This window comes from Trachypithecus francoisi, unplaced genomic scaffold (assembly GCF_009764315.1).
Source record: "Trachypithecus francoisi isolate TF-2019V2 unplaced genomic scaffold, Tfra_2.0 Lachesis_group8, whole genome shotgun sequence".
Taxonomy (NCBI): domain Eukaryota; kingdom Metazoa; phylum Chordata; class Mammalia; order Primates; family Cercopithecidae; genus Trachypithecus; species Trachypithecus francoisi.
The window spans coordinates 109,165,493-109,183,843 of NW_022681473.1; the positions used below are offsets into that span (position 1 = coordinate 109,165,493).

The 18,351-nt window shown below is 48.9% G+C and overlaps 1 protein-coding gene across 1 annotated transcript in view; it reads left to right on the forward strand.

Annotated features, from left to right (window-relative positions):
• GRIK4 (glutamate ionotropic receptor kainate type subunit 4) overlaps nt 1–18,351 on the forward strand; it is a 244,864-nt gene that overhangs the window by 60,027 nt on the left and 166,486 nt on the right. The window contains exons 7-8 of the mRNA XM_033207192.1: nt 7,310–7,407; nt 11,685–11,850. Of these exons, the coding sequence (XP_033063083.1) occupies nt 7,310–7,407; nt 11,685–11,850 (264 nt within the window). The remainder of the gene's footprint in view (nt 1–7,309; nt 7,408–11,684; nt 11,851–18,351) is intronic.

Below are 18,351 nucleotides of genomic sequence, written 5' to 3' on the forward strand. Positions count from 1 at the left end.
GGAATTAGTATAGTGACTCCTCCCTCTCAGGGTTGTTGTAGGAATTCAGGTGGCATGTGTGCCTGGCACTTGGAAAGGCCCAGTAAATGGTATTGCTGCCTACACAGTGTCTTGGGACCAGGTGAAGGCTTTGCGTGATATACGCTGTTGGTGAGGAGAAGTGATGGCTGTCTCGAGTTCTTGGACACCAGGGGGCCCGTCATGGGGCGTGGCACTCCCTCCCTCACACATTTCTTCCTCGGCTCCAGGGCTAGCAAGGCTAATCCATTGAGTCCGCTCTCTACTCCCAGAGAGTTCAGAATGGAATGCGTTCCTGACAGCTTTAGCACAAGAGAGGAGATGGTTCTTCGGACGTGATTGAGGCAATTGTTTGCCTTGCCCTGGGACGCCAGGGCTTTACATGTACTCTGTGCAGTATGAACAGGCTCAGAGGGAAACTGCAGTCTCTGCTCCACTCAGGCTGCAGCACTGGGAAGCGCTTCCACATGAAGGACTCTGAGTTCTCCCAGCCCTCTCCAGTGCACAGCTCTGTGAGCCCTGTGGGGCCAGGGTTGTTTACCACCTGGGCAGCTCCTTACTGTCAGGCAGGAGGATCTGGCCCCTGGGTCCATCCAGGAAGCTGCTCCTTCCCTAGAGGGGGGGCTACAGTCAGTGGCACTTACCATTAACCCCTCTGAACCGTCTGCAACACAGCGACACCCTCCCCTCCCTGAACTGCTCTCTGTCCAGAGGGGGGACCCTGTGAAGACACAGAAAAGGAGGAAGTTCCACAACACCCCTCATGCCACCATCCCCATCCAGCCTGGGCTTCTAAGGAGGCTCCAATCCATGCCAGTGCTAGCATTTTGAGAAGAAGAAGTCCCTCCATGGGGCCACCATACCCCATTGTGGCCTTTTGTTCCAGCAGCTGAGCCTTCCAACTCCTCTGCTGCCTGAGAGGAAGAGGTAAATGCATCTCCCTCCCTTCCTGAGCCTCCTGCAAACTGCTCACACGGCCGAAGCTTGCAGAATCAGCGTACAGGGGTTCCAGAGCTGAGGCCCTTTATAAATGATTTCCATTTCTACTGAGCAGGGCACCCTTCATAGGGAACGAAAGGCCAATTCCCAGATCCCAGGAAATCTCCGGGCCGTAGCCACTGGTAAGACCATAATTCAGTTCCCCTGGACTCATTTGGGATCACTTCAGTTCAGTTGAGCAAACATCTATTGAACAATTTCTTTTTGCCAGGGCTGAATAGACATTTCGCTTGTTCTCAAGGCCGTTTATGATCCACCGAGGGAGATGGACACATTGACAAATGTGTAGGAGGAGCTCAGAATGGCAGGCACAGGCCCACAAACCCTTGAGGCCTGAGGTGTGTAGAATCCAGATTGAGACATTGGGAAGGTTGAGGGGCTGGGCGTGGTGGCTCATGCCTGTAAATCCCATCACTTTGGGAAGCTGAAGTGGGAGGATTGCTTGAGGCCAGGAGTTTAAGACCAGCCTGGGCAATGTAGTGGGACCCCATCTCTACAAAAAATAAAAAATTAGCCAAGAATGGTGGCTTGCACCTGTAGTCCCAGCTACTCGGGAGGCTGAGGCAGGAGGATTGCTTGAGCCCAGGGGTTCAAGGCTGCAGTGAGCTGTGATTGCTCCACTGCACTCCAGCCTGGGTGACAAAGTGAGACACTGTCTCAAAAAAACAAACAAACACACAAAAACAAAAGAACGGTTGTGTGGTGCATGTACCATATGTAAAGTTGAATCTCCAGTAATCCCATACTCAAACACATGCATGCTTACATTCAAATACTCACACATTGTAAATAGCTTTACATCTGTCTGTTGAGATCAGATTTTGCCAACAACTGAGTTTGATGAAAAACATCAAGTTTCAGAGCCTTTTGGACTTTGGAATTGGGAATAAGAAATTGTGGCCTTCTCTAAGAATTTATTTTCAGGAGGAACTTTCCTCTGTTGGGATCCAGCGTCACCAGGGTGCTTGGGACAGAAGCTGGCCAGGAATTCAGAGAGTAAGGAAGCTGCACTGTCTCCTAAAGGCAGCTGACTCAGAGCCACAGTGTGCTGTCAATATAGGGAGGGAGAGATGCCTTCTGGCCCAGGAGCAAGATCTGAGCTGGATGCTGAAGTGTAAGTAGGAGTTTGCTAGGCAGAAGGGCAAGAGAAGGCCTAGACCATGGTAGTCTGGAGATGCTAATGAATCCTTTCTCAGATAAATGTTTTTAAATGAATAAAAACATTTTTATTAATAAAAAAGGACAGAAAATAAACAACAAAAATCCAATAAAATGGATAGGATGACTGTGGAAACCAGCTATATGGAAATGCAGTTATATTTTAATAGTGGTATACTAATATATGTGCTTCTTCATTAATGTATTAAATAGCCAAGCCCAGCATCGAGTCTAACTACTACCATAATTTTGTAGTAATAATGAATATAACTGATATTTCAAGATATCCTTAGTCCTGAAGTGTGATATGAAAACTTTGGTGATTTCTGTGGGAAACAAAGTCACACAGGTGCTATTAATATACTGTGGTTTATTGCCTACGTTCAAAATGGAAAGAAATGCTACATTTCACTTAGGGGTTAGAGAAAAGAATGATGTAATTCCCCCCACAAGTGTTCACAGACCCCTGACTTCTACCCACAGACCCCAGGCTACAGGTTAAGAACCCCTGGTCTAGAGATAACCATTCGGGAACAGGATCAGGCAGGAAAATATGTACAGAGTATATTCTAGGTGAGCTGCCATATAGCGGGAGATGGCACGGTGGGAGAAGAGGCTGCAAAGATAGGCCTTAAGGAGACCAGAGTCACTCGAATTTTACTTGCTCATCAGAAGAATGCTTTTATTATAGCATTGTATTTTTTATAATATGTTATAAAAAGGAATACATGCTCATTCTAGAAAGTAGTGAAATGAGCCGGGCGCGGTGGCTCAAGCCTGTAATCCCAGCACTTTGGGAGGCCGAGATGGGTGGATCACGAGGTCAGGAGATCGAGACCATCCTGGTCTACACGGTGAAACCCCGTCTCTACTAAAAAATACAAAAAACTAGCCGGGTGACGAGGCGGGCGCCTGTAGTCCCAGCTACTCGGGAGGCTGAGGCAGGAGAATGGCGTAAACCCGGGAGGCGGAGCTTGCAGTGAGCCAGGATCGCGCCACTGCACTCCAGCCTGGGCGACAGAGCTAGACTCCGTCTCCAAAAAAAAAAAAAAAAAAGAAAAAAAAAAAGAAAGTAGTGAAATGAAAAAAGGGAAGAAAAGAACTCAGTGTTCCAATGGCCAAGGCAATCTACAAACATCCCAGTTAATTGCCACTTGCTGGGGATGGCTGTGTGGTGCAGTGGTGAAGGGGCTGGTCTTTGGGGAACTGGGTGGAGCTGTTGAATCTCGACTCTGCTCTTTTATTTCTCTGTCTTGTTTTTGTACTTGTAGAATGAGAATGACAGTAATAGTACCTATTTCATCAGGTCGTTTTGGGAATTAAATAAGTCAGTTCCCATAAGAGTGCTTCGAATGGGCCATAATTAACACTCAGTAAATGTTGTCTTTAATAACATCTTCTCATAATCATTCCTCAATGTGTAAGTATTCTCTGTATTTGCTTAGTTGTAGCCTTCGTATAGATATACATATAATTTTATATCCTGCTTCTGTCTCTTAGTATTATTACATAAATATTTTTAATACTATTATAAACTGTTCATAAGTATTTTAAATGCCTAAATAATATTCCATTTGGGCATACCACCCACATGTTATGTAGCTGTTCCCTTATGATTATACATTTAGTTTATTTCCTGTTTTCCATGGAAGGTGTTGAGTGGGCCTCAGTGTGGTTCAGACACTGTTTATTGGCCACAGAACTCTGAGTCAGGTCTTGTTCTAAGTTTGGAGGACACAGGCATAAATAGGACAGGTTCTCTGTCTTGGGGGAGCACTCCCATCTATGTTTTAGGACTATAATTTGCCCCACCGTTCAAAGAATGGATTGGAAATGAAGAATCCTAGAGACAGAGAGATCCCTTAGAAGGGCAGGTTTTAAAGAGGGGTTGACCTGGAACCATGGCAGTAGACGTAGGAAGGAAGGGCTGGCAGTGAGTGAGCAGGTCAGATGGTCGGAACCTGATCCCTGGCTGGTAAAGCAGGTGAACAGCTTTAGTGAGGGAAGGCAAGAAAGAGGCCAGGATGACTGTGGCTTTGAGCTTGAGGAGCTAAGAGGAGTAAAGTAGAGTGGATAAGAGCACTGGCTTTGGTGCTAGGTCGATCCCCAAGTTCAAGCCCAGTCTGACCTCATATTACCTGTGTGATCTTAAACAAGTTACTTAAACTTTGTAGGCCTCAGTTTCCCCAGCTGTAAAGTGGAGATAAAAATGAATTTTCCTCATAGAAGTATGGAGATCCAATCAGACTGTGAAAAATATATAACAAATCTGATATGGTGGGGATAAGAAGAAAAGGGTCATGTAGCGTGTCAGGTACCATTCTAAGTGTTAAGTATTAATTCACTTTAATTCTCACAGCAACCTTATGAGAGAGGTGCTGTTAGTATCGTGTAGGTGAGAAAACAGGCCCAGAGGTTTGGTAATGTTGCTCAGGGTCTCAGAGCTAGTAAGTGACAGAGACTGAAACCCAGACAGCCATGCATCAGACTCCAAGCTCTTACAGAACTGAGTGCGAGATGCCAGAGGGAAGGCCCTGTGGCAACATCCAGCAGGTGGTTGGAACTTGACTTTGTGACCCAGCACATAGGTGAGAGTGCAGGGTCTTCTGGGCAGAGACAAGGGTGGAGGCCGTAGACAATGGTAAAATGGCCCAGGAAGAGTGAGTCATGGGTAAAGCCTAAATTTGTTGGGTGGGAGAAGGAAGAAGAGTCAGCACTGAGAGAAAGACTGACCGGAAAACTGGAGGAAAATTCGGATTGGACGGTGTTAGGAAATTCTGAAGAACAATGCAATCAGAACAACAAGTGCTACAGAAAGAGAACAGGATGAGAAGGGATAACAGGCCATGGTGACCTTGGAGGAAGTGGATTCAGTAGACGAGGTGGGCGGGGGGACCTCCACTGTAAGAGGCTGAGAAGAGCTGGGTGTAGGAGTGGCTGGCTGCAGGGGCCAGTGGAGACAAAGTAAGTGGCTATGAGAGAGGAACATGAACCCTGGATGTGGGTCAGGAGACTTGAATCCAGATGCCAGCTCTGGCCTTGATTAGGTGTGTGACCAGAGCGGAGGCACTTCACGTCCGTAGGGTGCTGTGTCCTTATCAGTAAAATCAGGAGATAAGACCCCACTCCCACAAGGCAGTTGTAGGGATCTGATGGGATAATGAACGTAAAGCACCTAGCAGGCTGTAAGAGTTAAGTTGGCTGAAGTCACATGAGATAACCCCCATGGAAATAGCTTGGACTTTGAAGAGGCTCTTCAGAGATGAAGCCTGATCATCACTACCTCGGCCAGATACTTAGTACTGATGAGTCCTCTAGTCAGCTGAGATTTTGGGATGTTGTGGGATGCCTGCCCAAGCCCTAAGCTGAGAGAAGACTCCAAGATCTATAGTTCATATGGTAAATTGCAATGCTGGGATTTGAACCCTGGTGTTCTGCCTCAGGTGATCACCTGGCTGTGTTGGACTCTAACCCAGGAGAAAGCATCCACATGGCAGGTGTGGCTTTGCAGCTGGTTCAATAAGAAACCTTGTACTAGTCCCTTAACCTCAATTGCTAGCCCAGGGAAATTGCTCTGCCTGACTCCTAATATGAGTAGGAAGAAAATACATATGGAGTTAAGCCTTGAGTTTTGCAGACAAGGATGCAGTGGGGAACCTCAATTGCATTTTCTGAGGGGCGGCCCCTTGGCTATGATACCCTAGTGTGTCCACTGAGAATTCTCTCCTGTCCTCTCTCCCTGTGTTTCCCTCTTTCTCCCGTCCTCCCTTTCTCAGTCTCTAGCATTTTAAAATCTTAGATTCTCTTCCCCTCTTCTGATTACACATCCCATTCCTTCACACATTCACTCAGCAAATCTGAGCTGGGCTTCCTACTTTCTAGAAGATATTGTGCCGGACACTGAAAAGGTGAGAAGTGGGGATTAGGAGATAAATGTGGCTCAGTTCCTGTTTTTAAGAGGTTTGAAATCTAGTGAGAGGAGAGCTCTAAACAACAAACCAAAATGGATACAGTGTCTTAGACTAGAGGCATGAACCCCAGGCCTTGGGAGCCGAAGGCAGTGTTAATTCCATCTAAAGGAGCCCAGTGGCTGGGTGCGGTGGCTCACGCCTGTAATCCCAGCACTTTGGGAGGCCAAGGCAGGTGGATCACTCGAGGTCAGGAGTTCAAGACCAGCCTGGCCAACACAGTGAACTCCTGTCGCTACTAAAAATACAAAAATTAGCCAGGTGTGGTGGTGGGTGCTTGTAATCCCAGTTACTCCTGAGGCAGGAGAATTGCTTGAACCTGGGAGGCAGAGGTTGCAGTGAGCCGAGATTGCACCACTGCACTCCAGCCTGGGTGACGGAGTACAACTCCATCTCAATAAACAAATACATAAATAAATAAGCCCAGGAAGGTCTAAGGAGAAGGTGGTGTCGGAGCTGATCCCGGACAGGTGAGCAAGTGTTCAGTCCAGGAGGGAAAGGCCAGATCCCAGGCATGCTGGTCTGTCAGGACGGGACCTGCTCTGCCTGGGGGAGGGAATGTGCCAGGCTTTGGGACGAAGTGAATGGTGGGGGCATTGACAGATGAGACTCCTTTTCTGCCTCTCGCTCTCCCCCTGCCTCCCGTCTTCTTTCCTCTTTTCTTGCCTCTGCTCCCTTTGACTTTAGCTGCACCTGCTCTCTTCCTGTCTGTGTCATCCTCGCCCTCCTTCATACCTCTGCCTGCCTGCCTTGCTCCTCCTATACTCTCTTTATATTTGGGGGAACTAAGTGCTGGGGCTCCCCCTACCCCCCTGCAGGCCAGGCCGGGCCGCGGGATGGAATCTGCAGGGTTGCTCCATTCGCCTCTGTCCTTCAGTGACAGTCCAGACAATTTATACACCCTGTTGGCTGTGGCCGTATGTTGTCATAACCTGGGTCATTTCCTCATTTAATGCCGTCCATAAACTCCAATAAAACTGTCCTGGAGCCCAGTCGTCCAGGGGAGAAGGAGAGACTCTGGGTTTGGAAGGGTTGGAGCAGGGGCCTGGGGAGCAGATGGGTAGAAGGTGAGGGGGCAGCGGGTGAAGAGGAGAGGACTGGGCCGTGGCCCAAGCCTGACCTGATGAGTGCCTTGCTTCTTTCCCTGTCCCTGCCGCCGGCTGCAGTGTGTCAGATCCTCCCCAAGGGGGTGGTCGCTGTCCTCGGGCCGTCGTCCAGCCCAGCCTCCAGCTCCATCATCAGCAACATCTGTGGAGAGAAGGAGGTGAGTGGTGAGGCAGGGCTGGGGAATATCCCTGCGCTGGAGCCTGTGCCCAGGGTCCAAAGATACAGTTGATTCTTAAGGGCTGGAAGAGCCTGTCAAGGCTGGGTTGGTGTCATTAGTAACAACAACATAAATACAAATACAGAAGCAGTGGGCTTGCCCTGCTCCGGGATGTTTGCTTGGAGGGGTCTCAGAGGAGGTGTTTGACAGCAGGAATTTGAAGCGGAGCTCCTCCGTGTCTTAGGGTTCCATGGCGGTGCCCCCCGCGGCCTCTTGGTGGTGGTGGGTAGAAGGAGAGGCTGGAGAGGGTGGTGGGCATGGCAGGCCCAGCGGGCAGACGTCTGAGCGTCCACTCTCGTGTCCATGTGCGCAGCTCCTGTTTATCTGTGTACATATCGGGATTCTGGGGAAGGATGCCTTCGAGGAAGGCTTTGCTACATTTTATTGCTAAAATAAAGTTTGAAAGCCTCTGTCATATAAGTTATCTAGAAAAGAGATTTTATCTCACGTTCTTCCTCATTCACCAATTCCGATGTTTGCTTCTTCAGGCAGCACATTCTTCCTCAGATGTGACTCGAACTGGAGGCTCTCCAGTTTCAAAGTGTTGAGTCCATTTTCTCTAGTTCTGTTTCCATGGGAGAAAACAATGGTAGGGGACAAGTTTCAGAGTGACTGCCCCCTCCCTATTCCGTTAGCTCTCCCCCTCCTTTTTCCCCAGAGAAGACAAACTCAGAAATTCAGAGATTCTGTCTAGTGCTGGCATCTTTCCTGGTCTTTCCTGGATCCATCTATCCTTCCCCTTCAGATATATCCTCAGGAGACAGTGAGAAAGTGGCCCCTTAGCCCCTGCCTGCCCCAAGGGCCTTCCCGCCAGGTCCTCAGGGGGCAGATGGAGCTTGGTGATCAGGTATGAGGTCAGGACCTGGGTGGGGTCGGGGGCAGGGATGTGGGAGGAAGGCTCAGTCTTGCTTCTGCCCTAGAGGCCTGGAGGCTCAGCCTTCCAGAAGCTCTAGTCTCAGGAGGACCCAGTTCTTAGAAATAGGAGAAGCACTTGCTGCAGGAGGGACTAGGTGCCTCCTCAGTGAGCCGCCCCTGACAGGGCAGGAGCAACAGGCAGGCCTCTGCCCACCCCACGCCTGCTGGGAGCCTACCCCTCTGATACCACCACTATCTCTTATAATCCAGGGCTCAGTAAGTCCCTGAGGCTTTGGGCGGAAGAATATTTGTCTTCCCGATTTGATGAGCCCACTCTCAGAATTGTGTGCACATTTAAGTGCCGCAATCCTAGTCCTGGCCGCATTGGTCCTGCTCCTCCAGTAGCTGGGCTTCTCTCTGTAGACTGTGCCCCTGAACCTTCTTACGTGGGCTGGGGCTGACAACTCCCCATCCTCCTCCCCCTCACATATCCTCAAAGACAACTCTGAGGCCAGCCCAGGCCACAAAGGAGCTCTGTTCTGCTAGGTCCCTCCCAGCCTCTCCCAGCCCTTGGCCCAGGAAGTTAGACCTCATGTGTAATTTACATCTTTCTTGCCACACTCTGAGAAACAGCTTAAATCTATGGCAGGTCGTTATTCTAGCAGTGGCTCTGATCTTCACCAAGTGGGGCTGCCAAGACTTCAGCTCCCCATCTTCTCTCTTCTGCATCTTCTTTTTCTTTCCTCCTCTCTCCCTCCTCCCGCCCCGACACGGTCTTTGCTGTGCATCGCAATCCTCCCCCAAGCCCCACTCCAATATGGCCTCCTCTTGGGGTTCAGTGGCTATTTGATCTCAGCCAACATATCCTTTAACCCTGTCTGGCATTTCAGGCCAGAGGCCAAGCCCCTGATCTGCAGCCAATTCCTCTGCCTCTGTGCCAGACCATCCAGCCACACTGCACTGCCCTGGGAGCGGCCAGACGCTTACCCACCTTTGTCTGGTTATGTTTCTTCTAGAGCAACCTTTCCTCTCTGCTCAGATTATGCATTTATTTTAATGTTTTATGAGGCTGAACTGCCTTACGCGGATTCTCCCCAGCTCCAGGGAAAAGCAATGAAGTTCTCACCCAGGAGTCCATTCCTTTAAGTGCTGCTGACATCTCTGCAGCCCTTGTGGCTGGCTGCCTTCTGCCTTGCTGCTCCCCTCTCCATTCTGCTCACCTCTTCTTGTCCCACACACACCTCCGTGATGGCTTCCTGGGATACATTTGCAATTGCACATTGAGTATAGATCGATCTTTGTCATAGAGAGGGAACCACAGGACCAGGATTGGGCTGGGCCATCCCTGCCTGGACCCAGTAGAGCCCAGCGGGCTTCAAGGAGACTGTGCTGGAGGCTCCCCATCAGCTCCTCTTCCTCAGCCCTCACCCCCTGTGCGCACAACTCCGAGAGCTTTGTGGGAGCTCCTATGTTTGGGGAGGAAGGAGAAAGGGCCTTGCCCAAGCACTTATTATTCGTTTGATGTTGAGCTGTTATACACCCTACACACAGGTGCACATTTTGTCCTTCAAGAGCTCTAAGAAGCACCTGTGGTTATCTCCATTTTAATGACGTTTAGACAAGTTAAGTGGTTTGCCTGAAAATCACATAGTGGAACCTGGATGCAAACCCAAGTCTGTAGACTCCAAAACCCGTTTGTTTTGACCTACCTGAGTCCTTCCCATCCACCTCTAGGATCTGGTGGATTCATGGTATCTCTGAGGGCTCCACAGTAGTAGGGGGTGCTAATGGGTTGTGCTCTGTTGGGTTAGCTGCTAATGGAATGTGGTAGGCTAGAGGGTTACACAGGGACGACCTTGGTCAGAGGTGCTCAAACATTCAAACCAGCCAGCCAGGCTACCCTGCCCTGCCCGGCCTTCTCCTCTATCTTGCCCATTTGTGACCTTTGCCTTTTAAGGTCTGTTTGTTACTCACTTTAGACTGAGTGGATGGGATACAAAATACAAGCAGGAGGAAAGATCCCTTACAACACAGATCAATTTCACGCTTTAGAATTGCCTTTCATAACTCACCAGACTCCCCAGTTCTGCGTTTTTCAGTTTCTGCTGGAAAATATTGGTTGCCCTCTCCCTATAGTTAAAAGGCTAATCCTAGTTGAATTCAGAAATTTTCTCCCTAGTTTCTGCTAAATCTTTATCCTCCTCCCACCTCAGTCTCAGAGGGGCTCTGGTCTCCAGCTGACTTCTCCCAGAAATGTAAAAGGATAAAGTAGGAGAATCCTACAGAGACCATCCCAACATCTTCCCAGATTCTTGGCAGGATAAGTTCTGGGCTGGAGTAGGCAGAGACAATTCTTCAGTCATTTCTGAATAATCCATTCTGGAGGCCAGTCTACTCACCACCAGGAAGTTCTTCCTGCTGTCTACTATCAATCTTCCTTGCTTTAACATCTATACACACTGATACTCAGCTTCAGCTCTGTCAGCTCTGAGCACCAGGTGTGAGGGTGAAAGAATAAAATCAAGGTGGATGGCAGATTATTACATTGTAACTTTCCTATTATCTACCAAATTGCCTAAGCCGCCAATAAAGCAGCCATCACAGCCTCTTAAGATCTTTTCCTGGGAGAAGAGAGGCAGACGGCAGGAGAGTGGGTCCTGGAAATGTCAGTAATAGATGCAGAGGGAAGCTGACACTGTCCTAATGAAGCCAAACCAGGTATTTATTTACCTGGCTGTGTTCGGAGGTTCTCTAGATGGTTTCTCAGCCTGCAGGGCTTCCTTCCTCTGTGTGCGCCTGTGAGTCTGTGCAGGAGCCCATTCCCGCCCTACTTCCTCTCCTTGGGCGTTCTCCACTGAAGTTTGTTGGGAGCTGGTTACTATACACCTGTTGTCTGGGCTGGGCTAATGGGACTCTTCTCTTAGTCCCAGGGTAGCCATTTTTCTCTTTCTGCCATCTCTACTCTGATGTATTAACCACAAATAAAATATTCTAAGGATTATGCTTTCAAGAGCCAACTGTCTCTCCTCCCAGCGGCAGGCAGTTCCTCTGAGAATAAAGATCAATTCTTTTGCCTTCTCAGGACCACAGACCCCAGGTTGCAGACCCACGGTACATTCTTCCGGGTCTCTGGACAAATAGTTTTCTGTCCTGGAGCTTCTTCTTTGAAGCATCATCAGGGATGTCATCTCTCGTCTTCCTCCCACGGAGTGGGTGCCCTGGGAGCTCCTTCTCCCGTTGGTGTCTGGTGAAGGTGTTACATAAAAGAACCCACCCTCTGCAGCTTCGGCTCACTCATCCCTCTTTCTTTCTTTTCACCCGCCTGGATCCTCCCTGCTGTCCGTTTTTGCTCCTCTCGCCAGGTCCCTCACTTCAAAGTGGCCCCAGAGGAGTTTGTCAAGTTCCAGTTCCAGAGATTCACAACCCTGAACCTCCACCCCAGCAACACCGACATCAGCGTGGCTGTAGCTGGGATCCTGAACTTCTTCAACTGCACCACCGCCTGCCTCATCTGTGCCAAAGCAGAATGTAAGTTTCCCCAGGCTGGCTCTGCCCCAGACAGTCCAGTCTTGTTGATTTTGGCCTGATTCCCTGTGCCCCTGGCTGGAGACCCTCCAGGAAGGGGAAGTTTCCTTCAGATCCACAGGGCTGTTAACCAGTGGGTTTGAATGTTCCTATCCTTGTGTGTGTGTGTGTGTGTGTGTGTGTGTGTGTGTGTGTGTGTGTAAGAGAGAAAAAGAGTGAGTGTGAGAGAGAGAGAGAGAAAGAGAGAAAGAGAGAGAGAGAGGAGAGATGGGGAGGGAGTCCATCCAGGAGTACTATTTGCCAGGACTCCCTGGGCATGAGTGGAACAGAGGGGAACTAGGTTACAAGGATACTGGCCAACCGCCAAGCCTTTTTGCATCTGCAAACTCAATTCCCACATTCTCAGCTTCATTGTTAAGGAGATACAAAAAGAGAGAGAAGGAACATATAAAATTGGATGCATTTGTACTTGATGGGTTGAAGAGCTTCTTCCCCTGGAGAGCAGGTTTTGCTGATGGAACAAGGTCCAAGGTCAATTCCTGATAAAGCATTTTTTAGCAAATGCAGGTTTTGGAAATGTGTTTTCTATGACTCTCAGACAATTCGTGACATAAATTTAGTGTTTATGAGATTTAGCTAATTTAAGCCAGCACCTTCCAGCAAATCTGTGCATCTGTGTGCTCCCAGAGGCAGCTGTGCACCCACATGTGGTCAAACAGGTGCTGGCCACTGGCTACTGCTGGAGCCCAGTGCCTGAGCCCCAGGCATCTGTGTCCTGTGCAGCTCACCTGTCCAGGGCTTACCCTGGGGGTCTGTATGAGTTACGCTGCAGAGTGATTCCATCTTTATTAGGGCTCCTTTCTATGGCTTCTCAGAACTGCTCTGCCTTCTCAAGTCCTTCCTGCATCCTGGAATCCCCACAGTCTCCAAATACAAAAGCCACCTCTCTGTTAAGAGTCAGAACCACCTACTTTCCCAGATCTCTATGCCTGGCATGCGCTTTCATTCATTTTTCCAATACAGATTTATTGAATATTTACTCTGTGCTACCCAAGAAATCAAGGAACTGAGTTCCAACTCTGCTGTGACCACCCAGGGGATTTGGAGGTTTTGGGTCTCCCCATTTCAAAGTTGAGGAAGTTGAGACTCTCTGAGGTGAAATGACTTGCCCAAGGCCACACAACTTAAGCATCAGGGCCCAAACTCAAATACAGGCTTCCTCACTTCAAGTCTAAAGCTCTTTCCAGAGCCCTGCGGTGGATGCAGAGAAAATAGGGCCCTTGCCACTCATCTGAGAAGGCCCAGAGTGGTTTATGCTAAGTGTCAGATGTGCAACGTGGCCAGTCGAGAAGGAGAAGGTCCCTGAGTACAGGGTGCTAGATAGGCTTTGGGATGTGGGCAGTGCTTCAACTGGATCTCAAAGGATAAAAAAAGATTTAGAAAAGGAGGGAAAAGAGATAGGGCTTGCCAGATGAGGAGCAAGAGAGGGAGGCAGGAATCCTGATGCTGTACCTAGAGGGAGTAGGTTGGAGCCTAGAGTCCATGCTGGATAAAGATGGAAAGAGAGGCTGGAGAAGGGAGCAGAGATCCTTGTAGCAGGCGAGGAACACGGACTTGGTCCTGTGTTATCTGCAAGCCCTTGAAGGTCACTCTCTGAGGAGCGTCTTCTGCAGAGAGGCCATTCTCATCATGGGTGTGCCCTTGTGAAACAACTGGTTTTGGGTCCATGAAAAGGGCAAAGGAGTTGGGAACTGGAATTAGACCCCAGGGGCTGGGGACCCTCAGACTTGGAGAAAGAAAGTTGAACCCAAAGCCTTGTTCAACAGGCAGGCCCTGAGTGGCACCAGCAAGTTGGGTACATTCAAGAGCACTCCAGTCCATCACTCAGGCAGTCAACAGGCATCTTTGAGCATCTCCTGGATGCTGGGCACCCTTACGCTCTTTGTACGACATAAGAGAGCAACACGCAGTCTCTCTTCTCAAAAATGAAGCAGACTTGATGGAAAACTAAGCAGGGTCAATGGTCATGAAGCAATTAACACAGTAAAATGGGCGCAGTGGCTCACACCTGTAATCCCAGCACTTTGGGAGGCCAAGGTGGGAAGATCACTTGACGTCAGGAGTTCAAGACCAGTTTGGCCAATATGGTGAAACCCCGTCTCTACTGAAAATACAAAAACTAAATGAGCGTGGTGGTACGCACCTGTCATCCCAGCTACTCAGGAGGCTGAGACACGAGAATCACTTGAACCCTGGAGGCAGAGGTTGCAGTGAGCCGAGATCATGCCACTGCACTCCAACCTGGGCAACAGGAGTGAAACCCTGTCTCAAAAAAAAAAAAAAAAAAAAAGAAAGAAAGACAGTAAAATGATAATTGAGGTACACTGGAGTTCTCCAGCGGGGCTTCCATAAAGAGGGTTTGGCAAGAGATCAGTGAACATACATTCTAACCCCCTCGGCTAGAGAAGAAGAAAGGGAGGTCCAGAAGGTAGCTTGGTTTGACTAGAGTCTCATAATTAGTGGTAAAGCTTTGATTTGAATCCAGAGTCTCTGGATCACAGTCCAGTGTATCATCGTTATTACACCTGTATTTATCAAATGGGTTTCCTCTGGATCTATGTTGACCAGTGCAGCAGCTGCAAGCCACATGTGGCTATTTAAGTGTACATATGAACTCATTAAAATTAAATAAAATTAGAAAGCCAGTTCCTCAGTCTGTCTCGTTACATTTCAAGTGGTCAGTAGCTGCGTGGCTAGTGGCTGCTGTGTTGGACAGCACAAGTGTGGAACATTCCCATCACTGCAGAAAGTTCTACAGGACAGCTCTGCTTTGATGATAAGTGTTTTGTGGACCAGGAGTTTTATGGCAAAAAGATAATGTTTGGATAACCCTTCATTCTATTTCCTCCTAGTGGAGGAAGTTGACGATACACATCGGCACAGACACACTCAGATGTCTTGTGGCCAAAACAGATATTTGCTTCATTTTCTTTGAAATAAGTTTGACCATGAGCAGAGAAAGAATGCTGATCTTTCAGCCTGAAGGATGTTCCCACTTCAAGCAACACAGTAGGAAGCGCTGCGTTCTACTCGGTGGTTCTCTTCCTGTGGCGCCCTTGGACCTTCGAATGGTATCACAGGCTCAAGGATTCTCCCCTAGAACTGACTGCCATGAGACCATTTTGGCAGGACTGAACTGGTGTACCTGTGTACACAGCGGGGTTATTAAGAGACTGAGGGCCCCCGCACATGTCTCCAGGCAAAGATTGTCCTGCAGTCTTCCTCAATGCTGGTACAATATCTCACCAACCTGACAGGAAGTTCTTTTTGTATCTAGTCACAATCTGGCTTGCTTTTAGCCTGAAACTTGTTCCCTCTGCTTCAACTCTTACTGGGCTTTGGGAAACAGGTCGCTCAGATGTTTGCTAAGCATCTACTACACACTAAGCACTATGCTAATTCTGTTGCCTCCCAGCCCAGGGCTCTTCCCGTTAGAATTGTGAAATTCCTTGACATTCACACAGTTTCGTGCAGATGGCAAAGCACTTTCACTTAACATTTCTCCATTTTACCTCCCTCCTCTCCAGTCATTCCAGAGCTGAGAAAACAGAGTCTTGGAGGTATTAAGGGACGCCAGGTCGCACAGCTGGTACATGGCAAAGCTAAGACTTTATCTTAGTCCTCTGATTCTCAAGCTGGCTTTTCCCTCTCCATGACCCCCTTCCACCATCATGGTCTGCACAAACAGAGCAGTGGTTCGAGGGTGGCAGGTGCAGTGTTCAGGAAAGGGCAGAGATCTCTCTGAACAACACACGCCCTTGTTCTCTCAAGCAGGGGTGCAGGACAGCTAAGCACAGACAAGGTTCTGGAGCAGATGTGCCTGTCCACGTGTAGTAGGGGCCAGCCCACATCCCAGCAGACTTGGCAGGCACGCAACAGATTTGCTGGAACAAACTCACTGAGGCTGCCAAGGGACTCCAGTCCCTACCCTCCAGGGCCAGAGGAGGGAAGGTGGAGCAGAGCAGAAGTTCAAGGGCAAAGAGGATTAAAAATCTAATCAAGGGATGAGAAAACGAGGGACCGAAGGGAAATGCAGCTCAGAGCTCCGAAGGAGACACTCTTCCATCTTCCTTATTAATGCAGGGCCGAGAGATGCTGTGAGTAGAATTAGGAGCAGAATCTAATTCTATTTTCCAGCCATCAAAATTAGGCATAACGGAGATAATTCCATGGAGAATCATGCCACTTACTCTCTTGCTTCCCAAAAGTAGATTTTTAATAAGCAGGTTTTGGACCAAGTAGAGCAATATTGTATATTACATTATTTTTCTTTAATGAGAGAAAAGAACATTTGCAAGTGCCTGTTTCCTGCTGAGGCTGGGGGAGAAGATGTGGTGAGCAGCCCAGGTGTGGCCCTCCTGGTCATAACTCACAGAGCCTGAGGGAGTTGGCTACTGGGGGGCTTCCAAGGAGAGTTGGGGCTCACCACTGTGGGTGCCCAGGGCCTGTTGATCAGATCACCTAGCCCTGCTGCGGATCTACCTGTTGACCTCAGGCAAAGCCCAGAGCCACAGGTGTAATATGCTGTGTATTTCCCTGCTATCTGCTGTCTTCCTACATGGCTCAAATCTTTTTTTTCTCCTCCTCCTCCTCCTCCTCCTCCTCCTCTCCTCCTCCTCCTCCTCCTCTTCCTCCTCTTCTCTTCTCCTCTCCTCTCCTCTCCTCTTTTCTTTTCTTTTTTTTTGAGACAGAGTCTCACTCTGTTGGCCAGGCTAGAGTGCAATGGCGCAATCTCACTCACTGCAACCTTCATCTCTCAGGTTCAAATGATTCTCCTGCCTCAGTCGCCCAAGTAGCTTGGATTATAGGCATGCACCACCACACCCGGCTAATTTTTGTATGTTTTTGTGGAGATAGGTTTCACCGTGTTGGCCAGGCTGGTCTCGAACTCCTGATCTCAGGTGATCCGCCTGCCTCAGCCTCCCAAAGCGCTGGGATTACAGGTGTGACCCACCGCACCTGGCCTTATTTTATTCTTATTATTTTTTAAATGCTTGCTTTTGTGTTTCTGAGTGGTTTTTCTTTTTATTTATTTATTTATTTTTGTTTGTTTGTTTTTGAGACAGGCTCGCTCTGTTGCCCAGGCTGAAGTACAATGGTGCGATCTCTGCTCACTGCAACCTCTGCCTCCTGGGTTCAAGCGATTCTCCTGCCTCAGCCTCCCAAGTAGCTGGGATTACAGATGTGAGCCACCATGCTCGGCTAACTTTTTGTATTTTTAGTAGAGACGGGGTTTCACCATGTTGGCCAGGCTGGTCTTGAACTCCTTACCTCAGGTGACCCGCCCATCTCAGCCTCCCAAAGTGCTGGGATTATAGGAGTGAGCCACTGCACCTGGCCTCTTTCTGAATATTTTAACGTCCTTTTTTGTGGTTATATAGCCTATATCCCCACATCTTCTGCTACTTATTTTCTACCTGTGAGAACTTGGGAAAGTGACTTTACCCTCTACCTCTGTCATCTCATCTGTAAAATGGGGGCAGTGAGACCTCCCTCCTGGGATGGCTGAGGGGATTAAATAGGATGACACCTGGAGAGTGAATAACCCTGCGTCCACACCGAGGAAATGCTCGGCACACATGAGTTTTCCTTTCCTGCCTTCCTCTGATCTCTTTCAAATGAGGCATGGCCAGACCTGGGAGCAAGAGTCAGCTGAGGCTGGGCTCTGTCCTCATACCAGCCTGTGTTCACCAAACGTGGCCCAGGCTGCTGGAGTGGAGCAGACTTGGATCTCGAGGCAGTCCCTGCCCTTGGGGAGGATGTGCTGCCAAAGAGAACGGCAGGATACCGGAGTCAGCCAAGCTGCACCACCACTTGGGAGCTGTGTGACACGGAGCGGGTCAATCTGCCTCTCTGAGCCTTAGTTTCCTCCCGTGTAACAAGGCGATAATAATGTCTATTGAGGTAACTGGATGGGAAAGTAACTGGGCCCAGAACACGATACCACATTTAATTACTGTTATTTTTTCTGCAACTCTGGTTGTGGCCGTGGGGGTGGAGGATGGGGAGTAAGTAGTGATACCCAAGTCCCTGGAAGAGTAACCAGGACGGTAGTGGGCCTTCCCTGCGCCGTCCCCGGGAGGCCCTGTGGGAGGCCTTTTGCTCATAATGATTCAAAATTAACCATGCAGCTCTGCGCTGATACCAGGAAGGTCACAGTCCTCCCGTTACAGAGCGGTTACTACGTGCCCAACACCATGCTGAGGGTTTTTATATTATCTCATTTAAATTTTAGATTCTCTTATTTAAACCGTATAACTCGTGGTAACCATATAAGATGGGCTCTACTAACATTCTCATTAAATACAGAAGAAAAGAGAGATTATCTCCATTTTCAAGGTCACATGATTCCTGCTACCTTCTCTCCCAGCTTTCCTAAAGAAGAGAGAAAAGTGAGGGACCATCTTTCCTATAGTACGGGAGGACTGAGACCATCCCATGTAT